Raw genomic sequence first — 23,731 nt, 5'->3', positions numbered from 1 at the left:
GCTTTATTCACTTTTCACTGAATTACAGTGAAATTTTTCACTGAATTTCACTGAAAAGTGATTTCTGTGCTTGCATGACCATGAAATTACCATCTCCCCCCCCCTTGTGTGGGAATGGTGGCCATGGAGGAGGTCATTAGCCTAGGACTTGGAAAAACTGTGTACCCAAAGCTCCCTAAGGTTGGGGTACACGTGCCCTATGTGACCACAGGCATGTCACTTTATCCTTAATAATTAACTGTAAATCTTTATCCTTAATAATTAACTGTAAATCAATTATCTTAGCACTGATGTGAACTCGCAAGGAAAGACATATTTGAAATCTGTAAGCCACTGAGGGGTTTTTGCTGCTATGATGCTGGAAGGAAGAGACTGTCAGGGAGAGAATATTGTTTGCAGATGATCCCTGTATCTCTCTTGGCAAACATCAAATTAAGCATTAGTATATAGAAGAGTCTATATATAATGTCATGTCCAGAAATAGTATTCTTGTATTATCTGCCTTTGAAGCAGAAGCTTTCAAGCTTTGATTCCCATCCCACAAAGAAGGGAGGAGATTTTTCCAGGTCACCACCACCACATGCCTTGTGTCTGAACTCATCTATACTTTTCTCTTATTTCCTTCAGATCATTCCTCCTCTCTCATGTTCACTTTGTGGCTCAGAGAGCAACGATTTTCTTTTAATTTTTCTATTTTAATAGCTTTGTACAGCAGGTAATCTGGATACATCAGCCTTCTCTTTGAGCTAGGATTATTTCCAGTAGAAGATTTGGTCAGGGAAATATAGGCAGCTTACTGCTGTCAGCAGATTTCTACAGCAAGCAATTGGTACCCCTGCTACAGCTCTGCTACAACAACCATAAAAGAGAGAAATAGAGCTTTCAGATGAGTCAGGCCTGCCCTAAGCAACATAAATCACAAGAATAATATTTCAAAATCAACAGCACAAAGCTGTCATCACTTGTCTGCAGGTACTTTGTGTAGCCACATGCATCTAGGCTCATTTAAGCATCTATGCAGGAATACACTGGATTAAAACTTCAGTAGCTATGGCAAATTTTCTCCAAAGCCCTCTCTTTGATAAGTGAATTTAAGGATGTTTTGCAAGCTGACAGTGTTGAAGCTTTTGGAAAATTCTAGTTGCTACAAAATCCATTGAGTTCTAGAGAGGCAGAATAAATAAATCTTATATGGCACTGTTTACATGAAATATGAATAATGTAATACAGGTTCCTCTTGTAATTTAAGACTGACCTTGTCCTTTCCCTGTAGATAAACACCTGTAAATGATCATTTGCATATCCAGTCCCTCTTGGAGCCAAATGCTGTCCATCAGGTGAATAATTTGCAGAACCAACATATCTTGACGTAGATCATCACCTATCTGTGAAAATTGCACATGAAATTCAGTTTTCTTCTTCAACACCAGACAGAAATAATGTCCTATTTAACTGGGACTTTTTTCCCCACCAGAGCAGCTACATTCATTTCAGTAACTCTGTCTTGTTTTCCTTCAAACTTCCTACTTACCTCAATAATCTCAGGAGAGGACAGGGTAGATGGCACACACAGAGACAGTTCTGGCAGCCACTGAGATGGTAACAAATGATCCCTGCTTAACTGTGGCCTTTCTACTTGTTATTCCTATGTAATTATTAGAATTTGGAAATTTAATCCAGAGCTAGGATCCTAATTTAGTTACATTTTAAAGTCTCCTTAATGCTGGATCCCTGTGCACAAATGACAGCGTTTGTCTCACATTAAGCCTCACAACTTGGTATTTGCAAGGGAACTTTATCACAAATTTACATTTAATCCATAATGTGATTCATATTCAGTTCCAAGCAGTGATGACCCCTCTCCCCATGGAGTTAGTCAAACAATAATCTCAGGGAAATGGGGCTTTAATTGTAGCCACAAGAATTAATGAAGAGATTATTTTCAACCATGGCTGAGTAAATGGCCTGCGAAAACAACAGCCCTGATTTTCTCTTTTCCCCCATCCCACTCCATGTAAAATATATAATTTTTATTGGTATTTTAAGTGCCTTATCCTTTCATTACATTCTTTTTACACAAGTATTCCAATCTACAGACATTTACTCCCAGGAAAGTACTTGAGGAGACAAACTCATTTTAAAAAGACCAAATATCTGAATCTATTTTTCTCTCATCAAAAGACTCCAATTAATTCTTCTTAGCACCTAAAAATGTAAAAATATCTTATTCTCTCCACTTACCTTCCCTCACATATACAGTGGGAAGACAATTGACAATTTCGTAAGATACCCTTATCATTTACTGTGCTTATCATTTATGTATGAGTTATCTGTCATGAATAAGCAATGGAACTATAGTACAAGCAAAAGGTATTTTAGCACAATGTTTTGCTGACAGGAGAAGGTGACAGCAGATAAAATACTTTTACAGCAACTGGACAATGAGCTGCTTGCTGAACATTACTAGGTAGAAAAAAATTGTTTGAGAAGAACCAATGCAATTGTTTAAAAGCCCCTGAGCAGGTGTTAGCTCATGTAGGTAGGAACCTGCTACTTATTATTGAGTCTCAGATGAAACAGCACATGAAACAGGTTTCTAAATGTTCAGAAAAACTTAAAATTGCTAATTTCTCCCCTTGGCAGGCCTGGAAAGCTTACTTCTATTTCTGAGAATCACAGCTGCTCTAAAGGGCAAGTTAATTTAAGACAGTATAGAATCTGGGTTTTAAAAAAAATTATCTATATCAATTTTTTAGATTTCTCGTTTGGCAAATGATTCTGCAAAATACCTAAGAATAATGCCATTGGCAACCAACCATTTTTTACCCATCAGCCATTTTATGAACTTGTGGTCTTCTCTAAAACCAATATCCACTTTTAGGGAAGACTTTTGCTCTTTCAAAAGAGAACTAACTTTAAAATTGTCTTTTGTGGATGTGCAGTTCTGAACTCTGAAGCTTTTCTAGGTGGTAACTGCAAAATAAAGCAGAGTTTATTTTGAGTCAGTTCCTCCAAGTAACTCCAATCAGACAGAGCTCCTCTGCTGCCTCCTCCAGCTCCACCTTCCTCAGCCCATTCCCCCACACTGGCTCACAGGGGCAGAATTAGGTTTGTGTGGCAAATGGAGCCTCTAACACTCCAGTATTTTGATTTTTTAGAGACATATGGATGAGGCTGAGGGTTCAGTCACTCTGATCTATCTCTTCTCTGAGACCTGCCCTAGTTAATAAACTAGGTTTAAAATATGAACTTTATATTCTAGTTTAGTTGTGTTCACTAAGGAAAAAACTGCTATAATTTGATTCTCTGTTGATCAAAAAGGTGACACTTCAGTGTATTGCCTCAACATGTTTCATTGAGAGTTCTAGTGTCAAAAATAATAGGGATAAACAAGCAGCGGAGCTAAATCAACTACCCTCAGACTTAAGGTTTAAAATATAAATTAGGTGAATTTTAAATGATCATTTGCCATACCAAAATACCTGAGGAGTGGAGGAAGAACATACCTTAAAAATCACATTGATGTGTCCACTTGGAGCATTCGCATTGATGAAGGAGATTTTTAAGGGAAAGGCATTGGATGTAAAATAAGAACATGACTGCAGGGGAAAGAAAGATGAGACAGAGGAACAACAGTGTCACATAAACAAAACACCAGGCTAATACAATACCTCTGAAAAAGATTTCAGCTTTACACACTGCTCAGTAGCAGTGGGAGCAAAAATAAATAATTCTTGATATTACTGACTGTTTCATTGGGTCTGAAAAACAAGAAATTCTTGTCTCCAGACAATCTACTGCACTTAAATATCAGACCACACAAAGATAATATTTTATGTGCTAATTGTTTTTTAATTTTCACCCAGGCCTATCAACAATAAGCTTTGCTTGGAACTGGATGGATGAATTATATAAGACTGATCTAATGAGTTTTAAAGCATTGAAAAGCCTTTGGTCTCATCGTTTTCTGAAAAAACCCCAGCCCTGCCCAATCAGACATGGAAGTAAAGAATTTGCCAGTTTCTTTGATTACCTCACTCTGGCTGAGGATGCAGCAAATTCTGAAAATCATGCTCTATTTTATGTGGGATTTATCTTAATTAAGCACAAACTGACTTTCATGCTCTACAGCTCCTTCCACCTGAAGACCTCAAAGGGCTTCAAAAAGCATTAATGAGCCAAGTACTGCAAATCCTGTGAGAATTTGGGGTGGAATTATTACCCTCATTAAAAACATCCAAAGAAAGCTGGTGGGGAAACCCCTCAAAACCAGTTAGAGACAATGGTAAATTAATGGCCTGGTTTGTGGAAATAATGAGCACCACACAAGAGCTGCTGCTGTCCTTACAGGCTGCAGTGCAAGGGAGGCTCAATTTGAGCTCCACCAGACACAGCTGTCTGCAGCTTTTCATCTGAACACCTCAAAGCATGGCACCAGCAGGCAAATATTGTCTCAGCCACAGCAGACCTCTGGGATGGGCCAGAGCCATTATCAGCAATGAAATTCTGATCCCCCACCACCGAAATGATTCCATTTCAGTCGGAATTTTGCCAATTGAAATGTCTCAGAGAGTGCTTGAAAGGTTCCTGTGGGATGATGTGATTCTGATGGGGCTGTGAGCAGGGCTTGTTACTGGTAAAATCAATAGATGACACCAAAATGAATTAAATTTAGGTAATTATAAGCACTTAAAAGTTCTAATTTGCATGATTATACTGACGTACAGTCCAATCAAGAAACAACATGTATTTATAGAAAGATAATGGCCTATAATGATATAAGAAAAATGAGAAAAACCCAAAAAACAAAAAGACCTCTTCAGATATTAGATTTAAACATTTTGTCCAGCCAAGCTGGTGCAGTATAAATAGCATGACTTTATGGTGAGATACCTTTCCATTAGTCATTATTTCCAAAAGCCTGAAAGCAGGGAACAGCAGCAGGCTTCACATCCTTCTGACTTTTATCACACACAATTTGCCCAAGCCTGTGGGGTGCTGGAAGACCTCAGTTCTCAGCCAGATCAAGGCTGGATAGCAATTACTTGGAGAAACACAGGTCAGAGGCAATTGAAGGGATCAGCACCTCTTAGAATCAGGTCTACAATGGATAATGAGCCAGAGAACAAAAATAGAGCACAAATTGTTGTAATTAGGCAGTTATAACTGGTAATATATATGGCTGTTCAGGTTTTTATTTTCTTCATGCTGGATACATTTTCCTTTTCCAGAACGAATCAGCTAACTCCTGGCTCTTTGTTGTTTATGAAAATATTTCTGAACAACGAATAACTGAATGTTAGTACTGCAGTCAAAGTCAAGTCAAGTAACACTGAAGAGCATTGCTGTTTCCTTTATCCTTAAGTCATGTTTAATAGGGGTCATAGAGACATGTAAGTTAGTATGAATATTTAACATTTTAGCAATTCTCAGCTCAGCAAACAGACACTGGCACCAGACTTTTTGCTGCTCCCATAACTGACATGGGAGAGTCTTGGATGGGAAAACACCAAGGGCTACTGGTGGGTATTGCCAGCTGGGGTTTGTGTACAAATCACAAACAGGACAGGACTGCTAGGAGCATGGCTTGAGCTGTTGTATTTTCCAGCATCAGCCTCATTCCATGGTTATGACAATGGGAAGATGCCAGCAGCTCACATCCCAGGCAGCAGACCAAGAACTGAATGTTACAACTTACTTAATAAGTTTTTTGACCACTCACACAAAGCAAAACCACATTGACAGTAGTTCCATCCAGCCACTATAAGCACACGTACCTTTGGTTAAACAATGCTTGCCTATTTCAAATACAATACCTGCTTGTAAGCCTTAAAACACAATGCACAGAGCTCCATTATTAAGCTTAGAACTTCCTAATATCTCACTAGATAAACTTTTCTGTAGCTTAGGGAGTTATTCTATACAAGTGTTAATACACAGACCATTGTTCTATTTGTCCTTATTTTTCTACTTTTTACGTATTTTTTCTGCTGACCTATCTCATGGCTCCTTCTCAGCTCTAATCCCAGTTCTGCTGTCTCTGAGGCCTGCCTTTTGCAGCTTTCCCAAAACCCTCTGATTGTATGGATTCCCGCAGTGGGAACCAGGTCCCAGCTCCCAGGTGTCCTTGCCAATGCCAACAGCACAGCAGGGCAGCTGAGCTGGGGATGGGCTGCTCAGAGGGGCAGTCTCTGGCTGGTGTGACAAACATGCAGCAGCCATCCCATCCATCCTGTCATCACCTCTGCCTCAGCAAAGGCAAAGGTTTGAAGGAGATTAGGCTGGGCGTGAATCAACAAGATGGTTTATTCTCTACATCACTATGATAATTTCCTGATAATTTCCATGCAGGCATTCTCTCCTTCTCCCCTCTAGACTACAACCCAAAAGTGAAGGTGTAATGGACCCCACTTACATCTGCCTCTATGCCTTGCACAACCAGCGCAGGGTTCAGGGGCAGCCGGCAGAGCTTCACCTCCTGGAAGAACTGCTGCAGTCTGCTGAGCTCCTCCTTCAACACCTCCTGCAGCACAAGAACCATTACGGCAGCATGAAAGGACAAAAAACCCAGCTTTTTATTTCTTTCTCTCTTTCGTAATTTTTTTTTTTTTTTACTGTCATTCTTTACTTTAAACAAGCAATGCAATTTCCAGATCTGGCAGCATGCGTGGGACCTTACAACAGCAAATGAGGTCACACTGGGGTATTAAAAATAAGAGCTGCAATTTTAATTTTACTCCACATTGATACCTTTTCTGCCTAGATGTGCTACCAGCTCATACTGCCCCATAGGTTCAGATGGAAAGAGTCTATTTCCAACAGCATGGAGTGACAGGACAAGGGAGAATGGCTTCAGATTGAAGGTTTAGATTGGATGTCAGAAAAAATCTCTGCCTGTGAAACCAGGCTGGATGGGGCCACCTGGTCTGGTGGAAGGCGTCCCTGCCCATGGCAGGGGGTTGGAATTGGATGATTTTTAAGGTTCCTTCCAGCCCAAACCATTCTGTGATTCTATGATTCAGCATCCTTCAATAGGGCTCAATTAGCCTTGTATTGCTCTGCTGTATCTCATGGGATTTTTTGCCTTTCCTAAGATCTTCACCAATTTGTTGCTTGTTGCTTCAACACTGTGATCTCCCTTGCCTAATTCTGTTAACTGCAAGGCTTGGGAGCTTCTCAGTATCATAGTAACTGCAGCCTTGAGATTAATCTCTGAAATCTGAATTATGCATTAGTAATGTATAATGTATTACTACTATTTCTTCTTCTTTGCATGGATTTTCCTTCTGCAAATATTTTTGTCTTTTTACTTCCATGTTTGCTTTGCTGCTCTCAGTAGCAGCACTGAGAGTTTTCTGAGAAACCCTTTGAAAACCTTTGAATCCTTAACAAGGCAGAAAGATTCATGATACTGTTCATGGTAACCAGCAGTGGCAAGTATATTTTTATTTGGCTTTCTGCTCTGCCTTGATGAGATTTCAACAAGAAACGGTTTTACACACCAGGAAAACAGCAGCTATCCTGGAAAATTAACAGTTCTGAACTGGAAATGTACCCAAGCAATATAAAATGCACCCACTGGAGAAGACAACTGCAAGTTTGTCATGGAGGCATCTCGGCAGATATGTGCTCATTGCTCAGAGCTATATTTCAGATATTAGCTACATTCCACTCTGGTTGTCTTTGCTAAGAAATGAGGATACGTCCAGCCTGCCAAGAACAACTCCTAGTAAAGATTCCAAGAAATGCTGCAGCTCTACAGGAGTCAAATACTTTGGGATGAGGTGCTGAATGTGAGCATTCCTCTCAGTGAAATGATATTCAGCCTTGTTGCCATCATTTCTCGCCACCTCCAAGCCCATTTGAGAAGCCACTGATGAAGAAATGTAAATGAATTAAAAGATCTGCAAACCTCAAGAGTAACAGTGATGAGAGATGTTCCATTAAATATCTATGTGTTACCTTTTTTCAGAGCTGAAAAATATTTATAAAGTTTAGTTAAGTCTTTGGTTTATTTATGTAAAAGGGTATTAAGAGAAAGAGGCGTTACTTTAGAAAAAATAAAAAATTCCCTACAGTAACATAGATGGAAGCGGGAAGTGTTTTTTAACCAACCTTTCTTTTTGGGTCAGTGGCAGCTTTCACTTTTGTGGCAATGTCTTCCAGAATTCTGATGAGTTTTTCTTCCTTACAAAACTCATTGTTCAGGGTCTGTCCAGCACAGAATTGGAGAGCAGCCAGAAGTTTCTTATACCACATTCTGAAATGAACTTCATTCTGTGCATTCTTCAGCAGCCTGAAGGAAGGAGGGGAAAAAAAAAAATCGGTGTGTCTAAAAATGAATTTTATTATATATCAGTTCTAGCAGGAACAAGAAACTCCAGACTAATCTACATTTGGGCAGCAGAGAACGAAAAAAATTGTTATTGCTTCTAGGCAATGAGACTCAAGTTCCATTAGATAATAATGAGATTCCAAATGTGTTGAAAAAACCGAAAACTGTCATTTCTTATTGTCATACATAGTGCAATGCCTGTATAGCTTTTTATTTCTACAAGAAAAGTTAACAAAGTGAATAGAAGTTGCATTTTTGAAGGCCAGTGTTAAATATATATTCCAAAATGTTTTTTTTTCTCCTGCCAGTTCATTTATACAAGCAAACACATCTTTCAGCTTTCAGGAGGTGCATTTAAAGACTGTTTTAGTCTCAGATGTACCATCAATTCTAGAAACTTTCACTATTTTAAGCTGAGGAGACATTTCTGAAATTGGCTATACTGCTAAAAAGAGTGAAATGAGCCCATTTTATTCCCTTCTTTACTGGCAATTGCTGGTGTAAAGCAAAACTCAGCTTTTACTTCTTCTGAAGCCTGCAAAAGCTTTGGAACTGGAGTTACTGCCAACGTAAAATCAGAAATAAAGCCAAACCCATGCTCTTTTTAATAATAATCACCATGAAGTCTTCTCTAATTACACATTTATTTGGGTCAGGAAAGCTGGGGAGTTTAGGGGTTTTTTAAAATCAAATTGATCACTGGGACATTTTTTCCTTCTGCAGGCCAGAGGTTCTGTACACTGTGTGATTTATTTTTGTAAGTGTAGATGGAACCACCAGCTCTGTACTGTTGCTAACATCCTGGGATTTCCCTCTGCCTGAAGGACTGGGGAACTGCTCTTTGCTTTTGTGTGAACTCTCCCACTCACAGCTTCACCCTTGAGAACATCTCAAACCTTAAATTCCTTATAAATGTCTGAATCTTAATGCACTTTCCCTGACCTAAGAAATTAATACCATTTTTCACAGGACAGAAATCAGAGAAGCTCTTGACTTTCAAGGCCCATCACACAAATTAATATGTGACATATGAATATGTCACATCACAAAAAACAAGAAATTATATAAAGCACTGATATTTAAGGGAATTATTTAGGAAAAACAATAATTCTACAGACACTTCGACTCCTTCAAATATCATATATAATATGATAAATATGACATATAATAATAGTCATATATAAAGCATTACAGTATTGCTATAATCTGATATATATATATAATCTATATAATCTGTAATATGATATATATGACATATAATAATAATCATATATAAGGCATTACAGTATTGCTACTGCAGCACATGCCTCTTTTGGTGATGAGGGACCTTTCATGAAGCAATGATTTTTCTAGGTCCTCTTTTCCTATGTAATTCAAGGCAGAACAATATCACCTACTGGTTTTCAGAAATCAGTAGGTGATATTTTTTCCAGTTACACAAAACCTCTGAACATCCGAGGATTTGAAAATCCTTAAAGAATAAGTGGTGTTTCTATCAGAAATGCCTAGACATGAAAGGGAAGCAATATGAGAAGTTTATCATCAACACTCTCTGGAGAAGTCAGAAATTACTTTTTTTATTTTTTTCTCACTGTAGACTAGTAGAAACAAATAATTACTTTTTAGATTTGAAGGAAATACAAATTGGCATTGCAGTGCCTGGTGGAAGGCAAATCTGAGCCCACAGAGGTTGCTGTGTTCTTACCCTGAACCTTTCACAAACAGAAGAACACTGCACACATGGCAGTGGGCAAACATATTCCCTCCTATTTCCATCAGAGTAAGCCCAAGATTCCACAGGATGGGATTCACCTGCTTAAATGTCAATAGCTCATGCCATTTTAGATATCCTAGGAAATCCACTTCCCCCAGATGCTGCCTTGGAAGGGCATGGGTCCCCTAGAGGCAACATCTCCTGTGTGCCACTGCCATGCAGATGTCTCAGATTCCCTGTGCTGTCTAAAATAACCTGTGCTTAGGGCACTGCATCACACTCTGCCTTTTAGCTCAGCTGTAGGCAAACAAGGCTATTTAAAATGAAAACACACTCAGTCCACTTCAACAGCAAGGCAGGAAGAGGCTTGGTGATTATCCTTTGAATAAAGGATTGGTGATTATCCTTTAAATAAAAGCACCACTGGTACAGTCCAAATTGTCACGTGGGCAGGAATTTTAGTCTGTCAAAGCAAAGGCCAGCTCAGTCCCAGTGCAGCCAAAAAGTGCATTTTTCTTGGCACACAGTCAGATTGAACTTTTTCATTTCTGTCCTGCAAATACAAATGCACCTAAACTATCACTGTGATACCTGCTTTGAAATGCTGGTCCAGAGCCTTGTCTACACTAAAGCTTGCACTGGAATCAGCTCCTGAGTATCTAAATCATATTCCTTCACCTACTCCATTTTCAGTAGTACATATTTAGGGAATCCATAAAGGCTACCTCTTCATGTTTGAGATGTCCTTTAATCCTCTCAGATACAGAGAGCACTAAACCAGCTTTTATTTCCCTGAAATGAAAGGCTTAGGACTTCACATAGAGCAAGCAAAATAGCAAAACCAAAACAGTTCACTATTTTAAACAGAGATGCTCCCTGCATAACACAGATTAACATGGAAGATCCATGTTTTCATTACTCTCGTGGCTGAGTGTTTACAGAAAATAAGCTTATACACACATATGATATAACATTTTCTTTTTCCTTTCTGAGAAAGGAGTACAGGCCAGATTCAGAGAGCTTATGCATAAGGTGCACATGAAGACAGAGGATGTATGTGCAGGTGTGCTCCTAAAAGCCTGCAGACCTCCTTTTGCAAAATAATTTGTACTTACTGGCTGTGACTTTTACATCCATTCTATAAAAGTGGTCCCAAAGAACATGCACAGGACAGCTTTTGATGTGAAGACTCACTGTACGCTTTCCTGAAATGTTTGTCTAACAAATGAACAAATATGTAGTTGCAGTTCTGTCCCTCCAGCTTGCTGGCACACACATCTTCACCCTGCCATGGTGAGAACTCAGCAGAGATAGGAAAATCTGCAGCTTCTCAAGCTGTGAGATGGAGAAGTGCTCAAGACTAATGAAATTTTCAAGTTAGAACAGGATGCCTAGCTGTGACAGAGGAAGACAAAACTGGGATGGTTTAAAACCCAAGGGTGCCAGTAAAGAAGCGTGTGAAGTTGTTTTTTCCTGATAATTTTCAGAGGATTCTGCAAGACAGAACTCAGTACAGAAGCCTGGCTTTATGCCAGGCCTGCATGGAGCATCTGGCTCCTAAGAACAGAGAGGCTTCCTTACCCTCCAGGTTCTGTGATTTGGGATAAACACCCTCATTCTTAGCAAGCCTTGGTGAACTTAGACACACTCAATGTCTCAGGTCACTTTTGTGAAACAGTACAGAAGGAAGCTGACCTGAAATCTGGAAATGGAGTAATTCAGGTAACAGGGGTGCCTTCAAAGATGCCTCTGCCTTCTGCAAGCAGCTGCTCCTCCTCTCTGCACACACCTGCTCATGCCTGCAAGGAGCCTCCAGCCCCATTTTCTGGCACACATAGCTGCAGGGCTGTGTGTGTGTTCCTTGCACCTAGAAATGCAAGAGGGCTGGGAGATTTTTGCCACAGGGAAGAAAGGAAGGTGGAACTGAGTCAGGCTGCTGTGTTGGAGAAGAAAAACCAGGGCTTAACCTAGCAGATATAGAGAAAAGAGTAATTAAGTTTAAAAAAAAAAAGGAAGGAGATTGGATGGAAGGATGGGTCCTGGTGGAAAAACAGGTGAGCTGGCCTCATCTCCCTCGGTGGTGCTGGAAGACAGGGAAGCTGACACAGTCTGCTCCCTGAGTGGGATTTGGCAGACAAATGAAGGAGTGAGGTGGCTCAGACAACGCTGCTGCTTGAACATCTGTTCCTTGTCTCCTCAGAAAGGGGAGCAGGGTGAACTGGGAGAGATGCCTGACAGGACAGATGAGCTCACAGGTAGCCTGTCAAACCACCTGGTACCAAAAAAAAACCCAACCTCAAGAAGAAAAGGGCAGGATTTGAAGTGTTTTACTGCAGGTTTAGCCCCTACCTATTACAAAGGAGCAGGGCAGTTTGACTGGGTTATTTGGACATAATATCAGGAGAGTGACCCTGGTTAATTTTTTGCCAAGTGCTTTTCTGGGATTTATTACACTCTCTACACTCTGCAAAAGGTTTTATGAATTCAGGGACACACCATGAAAACAAGGTGTCTTAGGGCTGTGAGTGCTGAGGTACCTTCTGGTTTTTTTCCATCTTTGGTAAACTTGACCTTGTTGTGATGGTGCATTTCTTGTTTGTTTCCTGTTTTGCCGAGTTGGAAGCAGGACAGATAACAGAAGAAGAAAACAATGGTACAAGACTGCTGCTCTTTATGGCAATAATTGCTTTAAAATTATTCTCTGTAGCCCCTCATATCAAAGATTAGCACACAAAACACTTCTCTACCACTGTACAGCTTCTGTGTCTGAGCTTGCCATCTGTCTTAATTATCCTTAGACATCCTGCAAAACTCCTAATCTGTCCTTTGTGCTTTATTGTGCCATGGAGCTGTGGCACACGCCTGAAGCTTTTAATTGTTTCCATTTTTTGCTCCTTGAAGAAAACATTTTACTGTTTGCATTCCTAAACAGGAGAACAGGCTTGGTTATAGGACTTCACTCAGGCTTTGCAGCTCTTCAAGTCTCAGTGAAAGTTCCCCAGAGACACAAGGATGACAGACATGACAGAAATGTACAGCTGAAGATTAAGGGCTCCATCTACCCTGTGACAGGTCATGAGGATGAGTGGGAAACTGCAGCTATTAATTAATTACTCAGTTGCAATTAAAACCTCTCTTTGGTTTTTTATCTCCCCAGTAGTACACTTGAGAACTAGTCCCAAACTTCTGCTATTAATTAATTACTCAGTTGCAAAACCTCTCTGTTTTTTTATCTCCCTAGTAGTGCACTGGACAACCAGTCCCAAACTCTAGAAAGGGGTAATTTATGTACTACAAATCAAAGAAAGGGAAACAGAAACAACAGAACCATTCTGGGTGGAACTACTGGGACATGGCAGATGACAAAATAACAAACATAAAAATAAACTAACAGGTGACAAGCACAAAACACCTGTCATGTGAAGAACAATACAGTTTCTGCAGGGGAAAATGGGGAGCAAAGTCAATGAGGCAGACGTTACTGTGCAAGAAGGATGGAAGAGAAATTGCAATTCTCCCTAGAGACTGGAGGACCCAGCATTTTCCATGGATTTACAGAAACACACAGCAAGGACATGAACCTGACTGGAAGGATAAAGACTGAACTTCCTTTTGGTCTCCCTTGTTTTGACCAAGAACAAAGCCAGCAGGAAGTGAGAGGCACAAAAGGCAAAGCTCTGCTTCATCTGCTGATCTTTCATCTTTATTTCTAGTCTAGAACAAGAAGAGAATGAAAGTTTACGTTTCTTGAGTAGACTGAGTGAAGTGTGGTACATTTCCTATGAATATTTCAGAGAAATTCTATTTCTCTGAATCTCTGTCACCAATAAGTCTCCAAGATGAAGAAACAGCAGCTGTTCAGCTGCTTGAAGCACCTGTCCACTTTTGGCTTTTCAGTTCTCTCACATGAGAAACCTGCAGCCAGTTCCACATGCTGCTTCTCATAAAACAGAGCTGCTTTTATAGACTCATTTTTCAAAGCATTACCCTTGAACAGAAAATAGCTCTGCTTAAAGTGAAATTTTGTTTTAACCTACCATGGGATTAATTTGCTTTTGTTTTTCTAATTTTTTTTATAGCGTAGAACAAAAGTCTACCATGTTGATCTCCCTTTGACAACAAAATATAGTTGCAGACATATAAAGCATGGGGGTTAGGCTTGAGAAACACAACACTGCCATTATTTTCTAACTTCCTAAAGTTCTTTATGAACATCACAATACAATCTGCATTCAGACAAATCACTTGATTCAGTAGATTGAATTGAGGCAGCTCCTCCCACTCCCACTGAATGCCTGAACTGTGGAATGCATGTCCTGCTGACTCACAAAAAAATTACCAGATCAGTGAAAACAAAGGCCATGCTCTGCTATGCAGGGAAGGTGCCAAACCCTGCTGAGGTTGCCTGGCAGAAAAATGTTTTGCTTGATATGTAATATAGCTAGCTACACACACTTTGCATTAAGAAAATGAATCCCAGATAAAACCACTGTTGTCTGGAGGAGAAAGAGCTTGAAAGTGAAACAGAAATGAAATGAACCTTGAAAGTGAACTGTATCAAGAATTAATTGAAAGTATAATGTGAAAAGCACAGGTATCACTAGCAGAGATAGAAGCTGCTTGGTCTAAGGTTTAAGCAAGAAATAATCACCCCCAAAAGGTCTTCTCCAATTTGTTGAATGGATATGATCACATCAGTGTAAGTGCTACAAGAATCATCCAGTAAAAAGCAGTCCTAACAGTGTCTGTCTGTTTCTGCTCCAGCTGGTAAAAAAAGTAAAATTAAAAAACTGTTAGCAAAGTGTATCTTTTTCTAGTCTGTTCCTCTTCATTGGGTAGGATCTGAAAGCAGAAATTTATTAACACACTATCCCAAAAAAAAGAAAAAAAAAAAACCCAAAACCTCCAGCAGAACACCAACACAACAAAATTTAGTGCCAGTTTGTGTACAGCAGTACTGACCTTAGATAATTTAAGAATCTCTGAGTATGGTCCACCAAAGATGCCACCCCAATAAAACATCAATCCAAAGCTACAGAAATTAAAAGCCTTCACACCAAAGTCTCATTAAATACTGAAGGTGACTTAAGCTCAGACTTGCAACTGTTGGTCTGACTGGTTTTGAGTATTAATAAAAAATATTAATATGCCTCTTTAAAGAGAGTGATTAAATCTCCTCTCCAAAAACTGCATTTGGAAATAAGAAAAAAAGAATTTTGTTTAACAAAAGCACTGTGTTTAATATCTTCATGAACATTATCAATTGAACAGTATTATTTTCCATTCAATGAGAAACTTGGCATTCAAGTCTGGCATGAATTTTGAAAAGTCTGGTTCCATTTTTGCCAGTGCCTTCTTCACATGACTGAGCGTGTCCCTGTCTGTGCTTTTTCCAAAGCTGCAGATTTTCTCCTCAGAACAAATGACGTATTGTTGTCAGAATTTCATGCAGTATCTTACACCAGCATCAGCACAGCCTGAAATTGTCCAACAATCTGTCACTGTGAGAGTTCAGAGTAAATTCATGCAGAGGAACTGAAATGCACCATTCATTCCAGGCATAACAGAAATTGTTGTGTTCTTCCCAGTGGGGAGCTGCACTGGGAGTGAGCAGGGAATGGGATTAGATGGGATAATCACCACTAAAATAAGCAGACCCAATGGCTTCATTGGGATGCTGTCCAATATGCCAGCAATTAATTGAATACAGGAGGTGACTAAGCTCTTCTTCTTTCAAACTACATAAATAAAATGCAAAATTAATTCAGATGAAGCAGCCCATGAGAGCCAATGGACTTGCAAAGCTTTGTACTGTTTCTGAATTTAGGCCACAGTTATCACAGCAATACACTGAGGAGAAACTGAAAATGTTTTTTCTTCAACTGCCTATTGTTTGGGTAGTTTATGTCTATCAAAATGGCTTTGGATAGCATCTGTGGTTCCCATTAGCTTCACAGCTGAACAAAAAAAAATCCCTCATGACACTATAATACACAATGTAAGACACAGAACTAATTCTGAATGGCCCTGCGTGTGCTGGGCAATCCAAATGTACACAAAAATGCAGAGAGTTACACCACAGTACTTTGGTAACTTTACTTTGTTTGTTGGCTATTTTTTTTAAGTAGTGCTGTTTTTATCTGGGGTAGAACTTACTATCTTCCCAGTAGGTGGTATGAGGCTGTGTTTTGGATTTGTGCTGGAAACAGTTGATAATTCAGTTTTAGTTATTGCTAAGCAGTGTTTGAAGAGCCAAGGCCTTTCCTGCTCCTCACCCCAACCCACAAGTGAGTGGGCAGGGGGTGCACAAAAAATTGGAAAGCCAGGACAGCTGACCCCAAGTGACCAAGGGATGTACCAGACCATATGGATCATGCTCAGCAAACAAAGATGGGGAAGTGTCACATTCACACTTTCTGAAATATCCCTTTGCCCAAGATTTTGCTCCTGGGAAGCTGAGAAGCCTCAAAGAAAAATAAAAACAATAATTATCTGATTTGCTTCTCATGTGTTTTGCTGCTTTAGAATGTGTTTGGAGATTGTTTATCCAACAGGTGATTGTTTCATTGGTTTCATGTGAATTATTTTGACTTTTTGACCAATCTGTGCCAAGCTGTGTCAAGGCTCTGGAAAGAGTCACGAGATTTCATTATTATCTTTTTAGCCTTCTGTAAGTATCCTTTCTGTAGTCTTTAGTATAGTTTAGTATTCTTTAATATAATATAGTATTATAAAATAATAAAATAGCCTTCTGAAAACAGGAAGTCAGATTCATCATTCCTTCCTCCATCTGGGAAACCCTGCAAGTACAAAAGGGAAGAAGGAGGAAGGGGGAAAATTTGGGGTGTTTGTGTTTGTCTTCCCAAGTCACCAATGTGAGACTTGGCAAGAGTCACTGAACACCTGCCTGCCCATGGATGTGATCAATGAATTCCTTGTTCCATATTGCTCCTGTGCAACAGCTTTTCCTTTACCTGTTCAAATGTCTATATCTCAGTCCAGGGATTTCATCACTTTCCTTATTCTCTGCCCCATCCCACTGCAGGGAACACAGAGTCAATGGCTGTGTGGGGCTTGCTTGCCATCTGGGGTTACACCATGACATTAATACACTAACACAGAAATAGCTTCAGGGAGAAAACTGAAATTGTCTTTCTACAAGGTCATTAAGGATGCTCATAACAGGAGAGTTCCAGACGATATTCATATATTCTGAGCCAGATCTTTACCTATAATCCTAGAGTTTTCAGATTGCTTTTTTTTTAAAGACTCTGGGCACAGGAAAGGAAGAGTTTGGTTTAGGAGGGGTGGGGAAATAGGATAAGACACTGACATGGTTTTTCAAATATTATGACATTTAAAAGGACTTGCTCTGCAGAGCTGTTAATTTTCCTATTTGCTCTGCATTCAGTTACAAGAATTTGCTTTGTTCAACAATATCTACATTCAAAGCTGCTCTCTTTCAAGTAGAGTCTCAGATTTTTTAGAGAAAAGGTGCTCAGATGTCAACAGCAACAGAAGGATGTCTGAGATTTGATATGTTTCAAACACATGGGGAGTTAATGTTTCTTTTAAGGCAGCATCCCTTCTACCTCTCTGGAAGAGGCTGTCTACATAGCCACAGTGTTTTAAGCACAGGTAGCACAGATACAACAAGAACTGATTCCACATTATTTCCTGACATGTCTGTCTTCTGGATCTTTGCTTTCATCACTGCTGTAAGCTAGCAGACCAGCTTATCTTATTTTCCCAGTATCTATCAAAGGGAACTTTATTCAAATCAGTGCCTAACAGGAACGGGGAGGAAACATGAGCCCCAGCAGGAACTGCTGTAAATGTTTCAGCAAGGCTGGTAGCTCAGTGTGATTACAAGACCTCTCATATCTGACAGAGCAAGATGTTGAGCCTCCTTTTTGTGACAATTTGCTGTGTGGCAGCTCAATGCTGCACAGCAACAAAGGATGCAGGATCAGACCCTGGGATCACAGTGCTGTGCCAGCTCTGTGCCTCTACCTGGGTGACTTTGTCAATAGAATGACTGGAGACAACCCTCAAAGAGGCATCATGAGGACATGCAGTCCCTTAGGCTTCAAAAATAACCCATTTGTTCTCAGAGAATAGCAGAGAGAAAATCAGAGTTTTCAGTGGGGGAGTCTTTAGAGTCCAAATCACACTTTTTCATCATTTCATGATGCTGAGTCCTTTAAGACAGAAATTTCACATTACAGCTCTCCTTATGCATAAGGCTACTCTGCAATCTTTTTCAAGTAGGATAACTACCAGGTTTTAATTTCATTAAAAGAGAGGTGACCATGAAAGATGGTGACAGGAAAGAACAAGCATTAACATGGTAAAGAAGAATATTTTATCTTCATACCTTTTCTAGGCTAGCTTTATTTCTTCCTCTCTGTTTTTATTTTTCTTCCTTTTTTCTTGGCCTCTATTAATTTTTTGCTCCATGTTACACATATCAATAGTACATCTTGCAAAGGTAGGAGAGCAGAGCAGAGATGGAAATAACTTTAGATTTCTCCTTTTTAAATACTGGTCTGGTTCTGATTTTCCTTCCATTTCACTGCTTTATTGCCCTCAAATATTGGCTTTGTAAATAGAGAAGTGGGAATTTGAAGTTAAGCTCATGTACCAAGGAAAGCTTGCTGTAAGATATTAGTAAGAGAAAAGCTTTCTTTTTTAGATGGCCCCAGGGTATTTTCCCAGTCGACAGCTGGCCTAGTTACCATGGAAAACAGAAGAGCTGGAGGGCAGGCACAGTAGGAAAATGAGGCAGAGACTTACATGAAATTGGGTTGGCTTGCTTTGCAGAGGCTTGCTGAAATTAATCTCACTTCAGACACCTTGTTGCTCTTTCATTGCTGGGAGTTGACACCGAGTTTCATCTAGGTCTAAAAGTCCATCTCAGCTCTGCTGAGACATGTTCAGCTGTGGGACCAGATCTGAATAAACTTCAGAATAAAGTAAAATCCCTTTTAATGAACCCCTAAGCAAGAAGATGTTGCTTCTTAAGCTTTTACCAAGAAATCTCACATCAGCCTCTTCAGATCAAACTGAATTTTAACCTTGGGGTTAAAATCCATACATTTTCATGACAGAAGAATTTAAGGCAGATGTAAGAATGAAAATCCATCCCAAATTTTACTTGATAGGTAACCTTGGCAAAATTATTCTATTTCTCCGCGCTTCTGTTTTCTTTGTCAAAAGAGGAGAGATTTATTTCTCACAGGCTCTCCACAGAATGCTGTGTTTGTTTCTAAGCTGCTCTTATGCCAGAGGTAAATGCCAGGGCAAATAGATCTTTTTAATAACATTGCCACCTCCTTCCCATGTGGGAACCCATTTCACCAGCATCTTTCAATCATGGGAGAAAATAACAGCCCCAGGCAGATTTTTTTTTTTTTCCTCATAAGAAAACAGAATTAAGATTCAGTTGTTGTGATAAAAAGTCCAGGTGTAGTTCCAAGATTCACAATCACATTTGTGGAAGTATTATTGCAGCAAGCAGATGTCATATTCCCATATGTCCCGAGTCAGGTAAAGAGTGGAGCAAGCTCTCCAGGGGCAGTCACAGCATTGGCAGAATAAATATAGATCAGCCAGCTGACACAGGATGCTCCTGGGACTTTGAAGCTCCCTGGTTCTGCTCTTGGCATCTTTCTCACCCCGAGTGCTGTCCTTGTGCTCAGTCCTTGTGAGGATGCAGCTGGACTGAGAAGCAGAGCTCTCATCTTTCCTCTCCTCTCCTGCCATATCCGTGCCCTGTGAACACCCCTCAATCAGCCACACTTCATCAAAATGGGCACTCTGCTGACAGACCAGAAATCTGTGCATGCCAAAAATTAATATGGGTAAATGCCATGTTTTTCCTACCAGCAATACACATGGAGTGGCTGCCAGGGGTGAGCCAGGCAAATTATTGTTTAAATCACCTTTAAATTGCTAGTCTGAAAACTCCTAATAACAAAGCTGGGCAACAGCTGAAGACAGCATGTGTCAGCTTTGAATTGATGCAAAAAAGATTTAAAATGGGGCATCCATTGAATGAGGCTCCATTTCCATGACCAAGCAGTATCTCCCTGAATGACACACACAACAAGGCACTGACGGGTCAGGAATATTTGCCACTGTGGCCACTTTGACAAACTGCCCTATCCACAAATGGGATCTGAGGGCTGTGTGAGCCACTCAAAAGTGACAAGTTTAATTAAATTAAAGTGCTTTTCCTGATAGAAATCATCACACCCAATGAATGACATTGTGGAGCAGCTTTAGAAGGATAAATACTGACTTTTAATACCATACTCGATAAAGGAAATGCTACAGAAATGTCGAAATCTTGTTTACTGTGTGACCTTCCCCATGCCCAGTGCTCACAGGATAATTATTGCAAATGGCAGAGCCTTTTTTTCCCAGACAGAGCCCAGCTTCCCTTGCTGAAGCACAACCAAGTCCTTCCTTGAGTTAAAAATGTATAATGCGTTACAACACTCATGGTGAGGGACTGTTCTTTCAGTTAATCCAAGCCAATGAATTTGACTGTGGAAATCCCTGCTCAGTCCTTTCTTCATTAGCCAAGATGGCAGCTGCCACACTACAGCTAATGAGCCTGATTAATTTCAATTCAGTAAATTAAATTTTTTTCCAGACATCAGATAATTTTGTACTAATCCAGACATTTATACCTATTTATTATCAGCTGACATAACATAATTTCTCATTTAACACTAATTGAAAACTACTGGTTTCTTATTCTAAAGAGCATTTGCTGTCACTTGTAACTTATGGCATTTTATAAAGCTATCTTTCAAATAATATCATCATTGAATGCTATGTTTTCTGCCTTCCTGCAGAAAGTTTATATGCAAGCATGTGCCTGGTGATGTGGGTAGAATGGAATAATCAGGTAATTTCTCTTAAAGGTATTCATTTTAACAACTTTTCTTCATATTTTCCATTATATATTTGTAAAAGTACTGACTGAAACAAACGATAGAACTCTCAAACGAAACAAATGAAAGAACAAAAGGAAAAACTCTCCATTTAAGCAGTGTTGGACTCAACCCCTCTAGCATTTTTTTTTCTTTGAAATAATTTTGGATTTGTTCAGTTTGCCTTCAGGCTTGGTTCCTTCAGATGCTACAGACAAAAGAGCACATCCCTATTTCTGTGCCTATTGTTATTGTAATATAAAAATTCCTGTCCTGTGGGTTTCACCACGACACTGACTCAGCTGAACACCACCTGTGTGGAACCCTACAGAAAGTTATTGGTGAAAGCCTCCACCAGGAGATGGCACTTACTACAAAACTGCTTATTTGGAAAAAACTCAACATTCTCAATCCTCCCAAAGGTAAGTGTTGGATTGAGCCCTTTTCTGACCCAGAGATGGGGCAACTGAGAGCCGTTTTAAAAACTTTTATTCTATTTCAGCCTCTTGTGAAGGGTGAGACAATACAAATGTTATATTTCACACCATCACAATCAGAAACTACTTCTTAATTACAGTACATTATAAGAGCTGCTTGGTTTATCAACTTTTGCCACACTATGCTGTCAATGCCTTAAAGCCAATCACCCAAAATTACCCCTCGTGGGTCCTACCTACCACAATGCATCTTTCACAGTTCTACTTCTCCAAAGTATCCAGTCTTATTTACAAAACCATCCTTTGAAACTTTTTTCCACCTCCATTTCTCTCTCAACAATGTCTGTCTTATTCCATGGCATTTCTAAGTCAGCATTTCTTATCTCAAGGTTTACATACAGATACATTCTATGTAAACTGTCAGGCTCTGAAAATTCTCTACAAATCCATTTCCCACAGGTAAGAGCACCCTCACTAAGGAGTGTCCTGCTGGCTCCAGGATTGAAGGAATGAGTAAAGAAGCAAAGACAGTCCCAGGATTCCTTTGCAATGCACAGAAAGGGGATACTGATGTCAGCAGGAACCTCTGCATGTGCCCTGGTCTGGCCCCTGCTCTAATCAGGGCTAGCTCTGATATTGGATGGGGTGTTCAGAGGACCTGCCCTCGGCAGCAGACTGGGAGAGCTCCTGGGAGGGCAGAGGGAACAGTGATGCATCTTGACCCTATGATGATGATGATGGGTTCCCAGAACAAGAGGAGTTTCAAGAGACATGACCCAGTGACAGGCAGGCGTGTCATTTGGCCAGGAACACGAATAAGAGTGCCAGAAGCTGCTTTCCTAAGTTCTGTCACTTTTCTGTTCCAAGTTTCACTCAGCTCTGTCCCATCAACCACAGAAACTGGAGGGCAATTTCTGGCAAGCACATCAAACCAGGGCCCAGCTGTCACAGGAACAGCAATTATTTCAAAAATTCCTGTGATACAGATTAATTTTAGGGTAGGAACAAAGAATCCACATTACCCTTTACACTGACTAGACCACGACTGGCAGAAGCACCCTTGTGTATAAAATAGAAGATTGGGGGTTTGCCCATGGCACTGCCTGGACAAAACTCTCTCACGAGTTTGCAGTACATAAAATGTGAGAGCTGCATCCTCTGAAGGAACAGCTGAATATTTACCACTCTTTGGCTCCTAGCCCTTCAAGTTCTCAGGGAAGTTATGTCAGACAAAGCTCTGTCAGCCTCAGGATTTGTGGGAAGCAATCAAGCAGGAGTCTCCAGGGGCTTTTCCAAAAGGACACTTGATGCCTGTCTGTTTTCTAGAATCAGTGACTTAGAGACTGAGAGAAAGCACAGAGAGATTACATTTCCAGGGACAAGGGTCTTTAAGGGAACATATAGCAATGTAGGAATCAAAATTACACTCTAGAGGAAGGGTAGAGTAGCCAGACATTTCCCAGGTTATACTTGGGAATAATGCTTTATTATGGAACTCATTCTAGATCTCCCAGGTCTCTTGGGACCTCATCTGAATCTAAACTTAACTGCTGGTAAAAAGTATTATTAGAACACAGCAGATCTATGCAATTTACAGTTGAACTTATGTCTGCTTTCCTCTTGCTTTTCTGCATCCTTCCTCCTATAAAAATATTTTGCTTGCTATCCTTTATTCCCTCAGTGATTACTCTTTGCTCCTTTGCCAGCCTATTTTAATTTTATTTATAAAACATATTTTCTGTCGCTTCAATCAGTGCCACACTTTGCTGCAAACACTGGGAATATTGTGGCAACTCCCTCCTTTCCTAAACCAGTGAACACTGCTCAGGCTTCTGTTCCTGGGAGAAGATTTGGCATCTCAAAGCAGAATAGACAGAGGTGTTTTCAGAGCAGGTGGAGGGAATTCCCAGCTTCAAGCCTTCCACTGCCAGAATCATGCTACTTTGCACATTACATCCTCTACCCACTTCCATGGGAATCTAGATGAATCTTGGGAATGAAGTGGAAGGAGGCCTTGGGGGAACAGTAATTTTAATTTCACTGGATGGCAGACTGTGAACAATTGCTTGGGGGAGGCTGAACATGAAAACTGAGCACTTATGTAAGGGGAAAAAAATATATTTTTTTAATCTACTTGGATATAAGCCTTTCTACACAAGCTAGAAAAATCAAGTGTAAGAAGCATAAAACAGGATTTTATGGAGAGATATGTTGAAGGTGGCTTTGCTTCTTTACACTGAAGTATTTAAGAGTCACCCTTTACATCCAACGGTTTGAACTCTACAAACCACTTATTAGATAA

The 23,731-nt window shown here is 40.0% G+C and overlaps 1 protein-coding gene across 1 annotated transcript in view; it reads right to left on the bottom strand.

Moving 5' to 3' along the window:
• The window catches only part of PIK3C2G (phosphatidylinositol-4-phosphate 3-kinase catalytic subunit type 2 gamma), a 185,929-nt gene that overhangs the window by 71,290 nt on the left and 90,908 nt on the right, over positions 1-23,731 (bottom strand). Inside the window, exons 18-21 of the mRNA XM_058022917.1 lie at positions 8,116-8,296; positions 6,416-6,523; positions 3,507-3,599; positions 1,256-1,385 (exon numbers count right to left, since the gene is read on the bottom strand). Coding sequence (XP_057878900.1) covers positions 1,256-1,385; positions 3,507-3,599; positions 6,416-6,523; positions 8,116-8,296 — 512 coding nt within the window. The remainder of the gene's footprint in view (positions 1-1,255; positions 1,386-3,506; positions 3,600-6,415; positions 6,524-8,115; positions 8,297-23,731) is intronic.

Source organism: Melospiza georgiana, chromosome 4 (assembly GCF_028018845.1).
Source record: "Melospiza georgiana isolate bMelGeo1 chromosome 4, bMelGeo1.pri, whole genome shotgun sequence".
NCBI classification, from domain to species: Eukaryota; Metazoa; Chordata; class Aves; order Passeriformes; family Passerellidae; genus Melospiza; species Melospiza georgiana.
This window is presented reverse-complemented; position numbering and strand designations above follow the sequence as displayed.